This window comes from Porites lutea, chromosome 11 (genome assembly GCF_958299795.1).
Source record: "Porites lutea chromosome 11, jaPorLute2.1, whole genome shotgun sequence".
NCBI classification, from domain to species: Eukaryota; Metazoa; Cnidaria; class Anthozoa; order Scleractinia; family Poritidae; genus Porites; species Porites lutea.
In genome coordinates this window covers 3,701,961-3,713,477 of record NC_133211.1, presented here as the reverse complement: position 1 = coordinate 3,713,477, position 11,517 = coordinate 3,701,961, and the positions used below count along the sequence as shown (strand labels likewise).

The following is an 11,517-nucleotide window of genomic DNA, read 5'->3' as shown; positions in this document are numbered from 1 at the left end:
TCAGACATGTGTAAATTCATGCCTGACAGTTTTAAAATTGACAATTTTTAAGTTTTTTAAATGACTTATTAATTATTTTTAATATTTTATTAACTTAAAGTACTTATTTAAGTTTCTATTTACGAGTAAATTAATGTCAATTGTCGCCTTTGACTTTTAGAATTGACAGAACAGTTTTAGTTTTCTTAAACTTGATATTTAAGATAACAGAGAATACAGTGCAACTGTAATAATTATCGTCACACTGTATTCTCCATTATGGCCCTATGAAACTACTAAAAGGATTAATTTCTGGACATGTGGGACAAGAGGCGACTTTCAATATTACTGCTGATGACACGCAAAAATGAGGGCATACTCTTAGCAGAAGTAACACTTTTTTCAATAGGGTGTTAATTATTATACACTTTATTGAAAAAAGTGTTACTGCTACTAAGAGTATGCCCTCATTTTTGCGTGTCGTAAGCAGTAATAATGAAAGTCGCCTCTTGTATCACATATCCAGAAATTAAACCTAAACTGTTTGCATAGGTGGTTTCTGCACATGTTGCCTTGTCATAGACAATATCTGTCTTATCAAGAGCTTTCAGTAATTCCCTGGGATCACACAAGAACTCTGGTACATGTTGCAGTTAAAATTTTATCTCACTGGTAATTTTTACTTTTCTATTGTTTTTGGGTATGGTTATGTATGCAAATGAAGTTGAAACAAAAGATTAAAATAAAAATTACCTGAGATAAAAAATTAACTACAACATCTATGTACCATTTGAAGAAAGGGATCAAATGGATAATAATTTTAAAAGAGAAGTCTATTTTGCGCCCTGTATATATGAACACTAAGACCCCCACATTAAGAGTTTGACTAATGGCCGCAGCTCGCAGGTTGAAAGTCGCAGGTGCGGATACTTTCAGTCCCAAATCTCGCCCTGTTTTTGTTTAAAATCCTGAATCCTGAACTTCAAATAAGGGAAATTCCTGATACTGACAAAACTGTTGGGGACCCTTCAATTAGTGTTGCCTTAGGGAGCAACTTGATGCAACTTGCATGCTGCTGTGCATAGATATTAAGGATTTAGAAGTTTTGCTCCCGTCAGACATGCATTACATGAAATTAACACACCCCCTAGAGGCAATCTTCCAAATGGATTCAGATCACATATAACATATTTTAAAGCCAGCAAGTATAAAGGCTTGGGATGATTCCTAGCTCAAGTAAATAAATAAGTATAAAAAGTAATTAAGTGTAAAAATTAATATTTTACTTCACAAACATTTACAATATACTGTGACACAATGTCTACAGAGTCTGTGTGATTCATTCCATAACATTTATGTCTTCTGTAACTTATCTTATATAGCTCTTTCATAATCAATTAATTTATCTATTAATAAATTTCCAAAAAAATGCCTTCATTTGCTGGAAAAGCATTTCAGAATATCAGACCAAAAATAAATGCTATTCAAAATATATATATATCTGGTAAAGACATGGCTAAACCTTAAATGCGTCCAATTTTTTAGACCAAAATAACACCAAATCTAAATATTAGTGCAAGAATGATTTGATCTATATCAGAGATTTTGAAGCCGTTCAAAAACCTTGCAGGAGTGTATTATCATTTGTAAACACTCTCGGCTTCTTCTCAAGTTTTTAATCCTGATAATACACTCCTGCTCATTTTTCAAACAGTACATAAACAATTGAACAGATTTGTAGCACTCTGTCTAACTCAACTGCGATATTATCTCCCCTTTCAATGTACATACCGTTCAAATTTACCTGACTACCCTAAAACAAGAATCAACTTCCAAGTCCATGGCTAGACTCTTAAGCTTTTCATCCCACTTCTCAATTACAAAAGTTCGCTTTTCAACAAATCCCTTTCTTCCTTTTAATCAATTCCTCTTGTAAAGGTTAAATTATTTTCTTTCAGGATCAAAATAATATACTGGAGTGATTGCACAATACATTAAACAGCATGATTGTTGTTGGAAAAATTAAATTAAAGATAAGCTGTATGTATCAGAACCAACTTTCTCTTAGTTAGAATAGCAAAAGCCTCTGTGAGAGCCAATACTGGCAAACTACAAGCTACAAACACTAGCCTACAAAAAATTATCACTGGGGGATCCACGGGTGGGGCTTTGAGGACCAATGGCCTAACAGCACCCCCTCGCCTTAAGGGTGACAGACTTGATGCTAGACAGCACTATGCCAAGACCTACCCTGGGTACCAGAGGTTTCTTCTCGCGTGTGATGAGAAGCTTCATCGGCTGCAGGCCTTGACTGAAACCAGAAACCGCGCCATAGAAGCCTCTGGCACCCAGGGTAGCCACGACCATATCAATGTACAAAATGCTGAATGACCAGCCCATCCTTAGGAGCTCTTTTGAAGAAATATTGTTCAGGTTGTTAACTACCAACTACGTATCTAGGTAATAGGGCTACTGGTCTGATACTTCTGAAGAATTAAATTTAGTTCAGTAAGGTAATATTAGTCTTAATCTTTAGCTTTTAGGTGTAAATATGCCCTCCATGGACACCAGCTAAGTGTTGTTGGGGCATACATGTTTTTGTTTTGATTTTAATCTTTTGCATTAAAAAATTACTTACCTTCCTACCTACCTAGCTACCTACCTACCATCCACACTTGTATCACTTTGACCTTGCAACAGAAGATCTTAACATTTATAGCAGCAAAAGAAATATTTGTACTAAATCAAAAAAACATCCCAGCATTTCAGGACGTTTAGTAATGATAATGAATGCCTTGCCAATTTGATCATTTTTTATGTGAGATACCAACAAGGTCATAGTAATGGGCGTGGTCAGTCAAAGTCTCGATCAGGGAACAGAACAGGAGCAATCAAGGTCCAGATGTAGAGCAACAGTCCCATCCAACTAGAGCAGATCTTGATCCATACCGCTGCCTCACTGTTTGTCAGGTTGTGTAGGTTACTGGATTGAGGCCTGAATTGAAAAACAATCAAAGAGGACAGAGGGCAAATTGTTGTTTAAAATATCTTTAAGTTATCACTGTTCATCAGTAGGATGCCTAAAATGTGCACAATAACACAATTGGTTTTGGCTGCATTAAATCCTATACCAATTGAAGAACATTTAAGGGGAGCCAACCACACTGGGTACAGTTACTGACAAGGTACATGAGTAGGTGGAAGACAACCCAAAGAAAATGTAATGTGTTAAATAACAACCTTTATACTACTACATGAGAAATTTCTGCAATTTGATTGGCTTAGAGCAGTGGTATTTCAGCTTAATTATTTTGAAAATTACAAACCTTTAGTGTGTAGTAGTATAAACAAATAATAGCAAGATTTGTACGTTGTATTTGGCGTAAATACCACTCGTGACATTTCAAAATTGTCTCAAATTTCACTCACCTAACAGCTCGTGAAATTACGTATAACAATTTTGAAATATCACTCAAGGTATTTATGCCAAATATCACTACAAATCATGCTATTATCTATGAAAATACACATGTTAACTAATTACTAAAAGAGAGCATGCACACATTTAAATAACACACACATTCACAACCTACACATTACACTGGGTCAACAGCGCCGAGAAAGATTAGTATTACACCTGTTTCATCCAACCTCGATCCCTTGCTCCAGGGAATGAGAAGGAGAGGATTACAGGAATGAGGTTGCTGGTTCGTCTTGGTGTTATGACAAAAGAAGGTCATTATAATAGGCTCTATTACCAGTAGCTGGGCAAGATTGGCAGAAATTGAAACTAGTCATTATGCTGTTATGTCAGCAAGTGTGACAACACCATCAAAACAAAGTAACATCATGATGCAAGGAAACAACTGACCTTTTGTTTATGTTGTTATGCTAGTAACTAAAGTAACTACCCCTTTCACTGCCAGAGTGCTTGATGGAGGTTTGTAAGATGACTCTAACTTTTGAGTCTGTGGATAATCCTATGATGTGAACATTCAAATGAAAGCTCTCTGCCTGTACTTTCACATGGTGCTATTTGTTTGTCAAAATTTTAGAAAATGAAATTTGGTCAAAATGTGCCTTTGGCCACATTTGGCAGTGAAAGGGCTACAGTCAAACCTGTATATAGCAGTCACCTTGTATATTAGAGTCACCAGAATACTTCCCAAAATTTTCAGTTGCCTTATAAATTTTCTACAAAGTTGACCCAAATATAGTGGTCACCCTGTATATAACAGTCACCTTGCCATTTCTTAAGGGTGACCGTTGTACACAGGTTTGACTGTCAGGCTGTAGTGCAAAACAGGCTCAAGACCTGGAGTATCATCAAGTGCATAGCCTTAATGACTTCCATTAATAAATTGCATGTTCTTGTAGATATTTATTCCCCATTCCCTTCTTTACGTGTTTTCTGATGCACACTGGGTGAACATCATTGGAAAGGTTAAAACAAGGATTAAAGTGTGCATAATCCCAGACAATGTTTTTCACTAACTGAAATCTCCTTATTGTTGTGATTACTTCTATGAACAAGTTTTGTCTTAGTATCATTCGTTTATGTTTTATAATTTTTCAAAGTGTCAAACTTTGACAGTTTTCAAGGCCACTACCAAGCACTGGGTCCAAGCTTTGTTGTAACATCTTTGAAGGAGATCAATTTCACAGAAGCAAAACAAACTTCTCTGAAACCAGAGCTGGAATCATGCCTGATGCCTGTGGACAAGGCTGGTAGTCAGCATTTCACTGTGTAAATCAACATTTTGATAATGGAATATTTTGCACTTGACAGATTTGCCTCATGCACTAAACCCCAACTTGGATGGTATAAAAGAAAGAAAGAAGAGTACTTACTTATACCAGTTGGTCAGAGTCATCATGATGTAAAGTGAGGCCAAAAACAGCATGAAATGATAAAAGGAGTAGCTGTAAGCCACTTGGTCATGTTCATCATCATATACCTACAAAAAATCATTTTATTTTAATGTAAACTGATTATCAAAGTCTTAGCAGAAATTGGGGGACAATATCCACATGTAAATGAGCTGCGTCCAGGGGTGGGCACAGTCATTATGGCCTATATTGGTACAGTGTATGTGCCAATATGGTTTTCAAGCAGGCTAGCTTGGGTTTTGCATTAGATGACGTGGTATCAATAAATTAAATGGGAAATTGGTCAGGAGAATGAAGAATTAATTCTAAATTGTGGTTAACAGCTAGTCTAGTCTATATGGGTACAACATATGTGCCAATATGGTTTTCAAGCAGTTTAGGCTAGGCTAGCTAAGGTTTTGCATCAGATGACAAAGTATCAATAATAATATAGTTCTAAAAATATTGGTCAATGGAATGAAAAATTTGAATTTGAGGATAACAGCTAGTCTGGGATAGGATACAGGAAGAGATTTCTGCCACGTCTAGAACAGGATTTGAAAAAGGCAACTGGGAAAGGTCTGGCATAGGCCAAGGATTTCACACCCCAACCTCCCCTTCCCCCCTCACCCATCCCGAACTCACATGGAAGCTTCTCAGGCCTTACCTGCTGTCTACTTCCTTCCTCCATTAGGTTCACATCACTTGCCTCACCCCCCTCTCGCAGGGTTGTGGCCTCTGAGGTCCCGCCTGTACTTGCTCGACTTGCCAGGGCCAGCTTTCCAACCTGTGAGCTGCTTGCTGTCCTGATACTTGCATATATAACCAGGAGAAACATCAGCACCAAGCCAATGATTGCTTGGGTGTCAATACTTTTTATTGAGGGATCAGTATTGACGAATGGGTTGCAAGAGGAATCTGAAACAATAATGTCATTACGACTCATTTAGTAATGATTGGAATAAATTGCTTCACTCCACTTATTCACTTACTCAGCATCCACAAATATCAAAAGCATAATTATAATAATAATATATTATATATATATATATATATATATATATATATATGTAGCATATATATCTTGTCTTGCTAGTGTTTCAGCAGTGTTTGACTTTTGCAAATGCAGACTGCAGACTGCAGATTACAGCCTAACTGTAAATTGCACTGACTGTTTTCTGACTGTTACAGAAATACCCATGCCGCTTTTCCAGTCACTGCTTAGATGTAAGTTAGAGTTTCAAGGTTTATTCTTGTAGTGAAATAAAATATGTTATCTTGTTAGCCTGTTTTGCAACCTTTCTTAATTCTACTAAAGGCTGGTTTAGAGACGTAATCGGAAGCATAAACTTAAAGATCTAGTGGAAACAGCATTCTGATTCCGCTTACGACTCTGTCGTTTACGATCAAGTGAAAACTAGGTTGTCAGAGTCACAAGCAGAAGCAGAAGAGCTAAACCAATCACAAGGGGTGGGAATGTGCATTGTTATTGGTTTATCCTTCTGCTTCCAACTCTGACAATCTGGTTTTCACTAGATCGTAAGTGGAGTCATAACATTTTGTAAACTAAATAGGTGTGGTCTAGAGGCAAATAAAAAGGCAAAAAAAGAGACTAACCTGGGTTATATAGCAATGCTGACCAAGTCAAATAGACCGTATACAATGAAATAACTGCGGACTGAAGAAGACCTAGGGCAAAAGTAAACATAATAAAATACGTAAAGATATTGTGTTGCACTTTGACCTTCAGTGTTGGCATGTTTGGAAAAGCGCAGTAATTACACATGAAAAAGGGTAAATTAAGTACACATGCTTTACAAGCATAACATGACACTAAAAGAAGTTTTGGAGAATGGTGAGCAGCTCAAGTTAACCTGAATTTGTCTTGGTCCTTTGGCATCTGCATGAGAATCCCATGCAATCATATTGCCGAATTTAGGCTTTTTGAAGTGCATTGGCATTGCATTCCACAGTCTTAAGCTTGTTTGAAAAAGAAGACTTCTGTTTTTTAATGTTGAAAGTTTAATGTAGAAATTACGGTGGAAGCTGACCTTAAACTATATGAGTGTATATCTGTTATGCATAGTAGAATGATCTATCTTGTGGCACTTTTACAGTTTTTATTTAAAATTATTCCTCTTCTTGAGGTACCTACCAGATCTGGGCTGATGTTCCTGAACTTTAGGATGAATTGCCAAGACTGAGGCAATAATACAAAGGATCAAATTAAAGCTGATAAAGAACTTGTTTGTGTGGCATTTACTCGGTGTTGCATCCTTGATTCCATGGGTAAAGTAGACGTAAAGGCACACAATTCCTGCCACGGAAGTGCCATACATCAAGAACGTGAAGAAGAGAAGCAGTGCCGCCCATACCTTAGAACCAGTCTCTTCCATGTTTTCAACCCAGGCGCTGTTCCAAGAATGAGCAAAGTCCACAAGCAAAACCAGCTGAATCAGGATAAACAGGAAGGCACCGATGAGACCAAAATACATCCACACTGCAAAGTGATTATCAGAGAAGGTAATGTTAATACCAGATTATTTTAATGTTGGTTGTATGCTTTCATGTCTCAGACACAGATGGAAGTAAAGTTAAGTGGACAAGACTGGTGTCAGTTAACATCACGCTTGGTATTTCTGTTCTGCACACAACTAAACGACAAACCAAGCATTCAGGGACTTGCACTCATAATATTAACGTCACCATTGGCTTTCTATTCGCAACTGTAAAAGTTGTGTCTATAACTGTAAATAATGAAATTTTTCCATTTAATTCTTCACCCAGCAGTACCAGTATGATTTTCATATTATAAAAACTATTCATTATTTCATCTTCATGACCTTTCAAGGGTTTATAACAAACCAACTCAATGACCTAGAAGCAGCATGGCCGAGCGGTTAGAGCACTGGACTAGTAATCTGGGGGCCTGAAGTTTAGGTCCCACCCTGACCGCTGGCTGGATTTGTTTCGGTAGGCCCAAGTTCAACCTCCGGCATACAGCCTCTGGCTGGTTGGAATTCATAACCCTGTTAAGTTTGATTTAAATTATTTGTTTCAGGCATTTGCTTGGCCCTACTAGCATCAGTGCTATAAATACTGCCATGGTAAAAAAAAAGGCAAGGGGCAGGACCTGCTTCCAGTTGGCTTGTTAGCTAACTTGGTAGAGTGCTACACTGGTATCACAGAGATCATTGGGTTTGAATCTGGTACAAGCCTGAATTTTCCAGGCTTTCCAGTGATTTTGTTTTCTCTGCCTCCTGAGTCAGTGATGCATAAAAAGCACCAAAGACACAAAAAAATTCATGGCATGAGTAAAACTTCGATCGATCTGAAGATGTTTGTGTTGTGCTGATCTTGCAGCTGTTGTTTAACGAGGCGTATTTCTTTTAGTCTTCGTTGTGTTTTACAATTGAAGGAGTTTTTTATTAAAGTAAATTAAAGATTAAAAGAGACTGCATGGTTCCATAAAGGCCAAAAAAAATTCAGTTTAGGACTCACTTTGTTGTTACTATTGTAACAAAAGCCACTGCTTTCTTCTCAAAAGTGCAAAAGTTGCATCTATAACTGCGATGATCTTCTTTCATTTAAATTTTTTTTCCATATAAAAGCTATTTATCTACATTGTACAGCCATTACCTTCTGTGAACTTTCCATCTGGAATGAAAAATGCTCCCACAATGGCTCCAATAAATATCAGGACCTTGATTCCCCAGAAACCATTCTGTATTCCAGAGCGGGCATCTTTACTGCTTTTTACTCCATACATAATGAGGCAGAAAAAGACAAAGAACACTGCCATGGCAAAACAGATGCGATACACAGCAATGTAACCAACAACTTTGTCACATAAATTTGGTTCATTCTGTGGATTGAAATACATTATTGTGTGAATGCTTTGCTCAGGAAAATTTGGCGGAACTAAACCTAGTGGTAGTGACAGGGAATGTAAATACTTTCCTATTGGTATGAACGCACGTGAGCCGCTATGGAGCTATGACTCTAGTGTTGTTAGGTATATAAGGTTTTGACAGTTACAATGTATTCACCTCAGCTCTAGGACTATTAACTTTTATTTTTATATCTTGCTTCATTCATCTATCGATTGTTCTTTTACCTTTAAAACCCAGAGGTTGTGCGCCCCCATTGGTTGGGGAATACGTCCCCAATTTTTTCCCATTGGGTTTTTGAGTTTTCATATCAGGTGGCGTACGTGAATAGTTTAGCCTGAGTGACTTTATTTGGGAATATTTGTATACCATTCTTTAGTTAGGATGTTAAACTTTGTATGTTATTTGGATGGCAATAAACAATCAGGCTCACAGTTCGAGCTGCACACCCCAACCTCTCTTAAATTTTGACATTACTATACCCCTAGATATGGAGTTGCAATGTAAAGATAATAATAATGTGTTTTCTTTAAAATCTGTCATTCCCTAAAAAGAAACTTAAACCAGTACATCACATTTGTCATATTATATATTCATATTTGTGTCAACCAACTTTCACCTCTCTTTCTTGTTTTTCTCCCAAATATTATCCATAGAAGTGAAAGGAAATTGTACAACTATTCATGTTGTTGTTTCCCTTCCAAATACCAAATTTTTTAGACATGCCTTTATTTCAACTTCAGTTGGTTGTTATTTTTTTGCGCTTTGCAGACAGGAATTTGCAAAATACACCACTTATCTTATCCAGTACCTGGCACTAATATCAAAAGATCACATATCAGAAATGTATCTTGAAGGCTTTTTGGGCAGACTGTTGTGAGCATGAGTTGAAAAAACAAAACATAGTAATAATTTTACTATTTTCCACAGCAAACTGAAACGGCCTTTCCTCAATTTTGTAAAATACATATTTTTCACAAACTTTAAATGCACAGTCACAAATAATTGGGATGTAAGCAGACACATTGTTTTTGTCGAAAACATGTATTGTGCCAGATTTTATCATGGTAATTTGTTGATATTACAGTGTTAATATCAAAAAGTGACGCTGATAGCTAGATTTTCTAAGGTACAGTAATATCAGACACGACAACAAAAATACTTAAAAATGCTTTCTAATCATGTCTAATAGAGCATACAAAAGAAAATTCAAAAATATTTTTTACAAAGGCAAGTGCCTTAATTTGTCTAACAATCATATTAACAAAAAATATTTTTACAGTAACTGAGTGACTCCTTGCATGCCAATTGGTCGAGAACTCCCAGGAGCAATCCCATATAAAAGTGATGGGGATGCTTGTCCCAGAATTAAATAACTTTTTAAAAAAAAAAAATTTAAACCCTAAGGGAGACCAATGTGGGTATAGGAGTTCCCCCAGGTGAGAACTTTGGTTAGTAAGAGTAAGGACCATGGAAATGATGTGATGGTGGTGCAATTTGTTTTTCTGATCCTTGCTCATGCAACTTCTTGAGAAACTTTAAGAGAAATGGATGTCAAAAACTTTCAATGTTATTATAAACAACAAATCACAAACAGTTTTCCATGGTCTATATACTTTTATTGACCATAGAAATGACATCGAAATGTTCAAAACTTTGCAGTTAAACCACAATGATACTTGTGACTCATGATTCCAATTCCATTGTCTCCCTGTATGTGACACTCACAAAAACCAGGGGCCTGGTTCGGGGGGGGGGGGGGGGGGGGAGGAGTGTGGGGTAATGGGATATCAATATACTTGATTCCTATTTCCTGAACTACCACTGTGTCAAACTACAAAAAACCTATATTTATCTTCTTACGCAAAATGCTCAATATCTGAAATTTTGGAAATCAAATGATGTATACTGACAGGTAAACGATACCTAATATATTGTACATGTATTAAACTTCTGGCCAGCCCTGATAAACAAAAGTGTGCAGCCTTTTTTCTCACTGCTATGGTTAGAAAAGTCTCCACTTTAAAATTAATGGTCATTCCATTCTCATTTTTGGGAACGCATGTTCAGATCCTTTCAAAATACCAAGGAAGAAGCAAAATTGGCTTTGAATTCTCTAAAAATGCTAGCATGGTACTAAATTACACCAATGAAAGGAGAGCACTGTATTAGTTATCATTTACACAGTCGCACTCCAAAGAATTAAACGTTAAAAGAGTTTTTATAGGCTCAAAATTAAAAAACAACAAAGCTCAGAACGGGCTCTTAAATTAAAACCAGCTGGAAGGATAGAAGCAAAGTTCTGTGCATATGTTGTGGTTCAATATTATCCTTGGTTTAAATTTTATTTTCCTTTGTTTGGAACTCATTTTCATTCATAACCATACTGAAACACAAAGGAAAATAATATTTTAATTAAAGCAACAATAAAATCGAAAAGAATATATCAAGAAAGGCTTCTTACCTGACAAAAATGTGGTATTTTGTCAAGCTGGTCTCTAATTCCAGGTATCAAAACTATGCAAGACGTGATCAAACCGAAGAGAAGAAACAACGAGTAGGCAATTCTCGTCGAAGTTGAGTTCTTGCAGGACGGACACGCTCTGCAACACAAACCACAGGCCGCAGAGCCACAACAACAAGCTAAGTTTGCGGCACAAGTCGCAGCCGAACACACTCCTAAAACTGCTCCCATTTCAAGCAAATGTAAGTCAACTCTTTCGGGGCAAAATTAGAACTACTTCCTGTCAAACGTGCAGCTCATGAAATGTCATTTGTT

General features: G+C 36.8%; 1 protein-coding gene across 1 annotated transcript; it reads right to left on the bottom strand.

Annotated features, from left to right (window-relative positions):
* Positions 1-1,240: 1,240 nt before the first annotated feature.
* On the bottom strand, positions 1,241-11,517 carry LOC140951532 (probable serine incorporator). The gene is made up of 7 exons (XM_073400799.1): positions 11,203-11,517; positions 8,488-8,713; positions 7,004-7,348; positions 6,466-6,537; positions 5,516-5,766; positions 4,831-4,937; positions 1,241-2,974 (listed from the first exon to the last, which is right to left on the bottom strand). The coding sequence occupies exons 1-7, from the start codon at positions 11,431-11,433 to the stop codon at positions 2,833-2,835; spliced, it is 1,374 nt and encodes a 457-aa protein (XP_073256900.1). The 5' UTR covers positions 11,434-11,517; the 3' UTR covers positions 1,241-2,832.

Bases quoted from the DNA above. Each gene is read 5' to 3' on its own strand.
- LOC140951532 (XM_073400799.1), bottom strand. From the start codon at position 11,433: ATGGGAGCAGTTTTAGGAGTGTGTTCGGCTGCGACTTGTGCCGCAAAC. The intron at 4,938-5,515 runs GTAAGGCCTGAG...GATTTTTTGTAG, and splicing joins AGGAAGGAAGTAGACAGCAG to GTATATGATGATGAACATGA. The intron at 2,975-4,830 runs GTAAGTACTCTT...TTTTCAATTCAG, and splicing joins ACTCTGACCAACTGGTATAA to GCCTCAATCCAGTAACCTAC.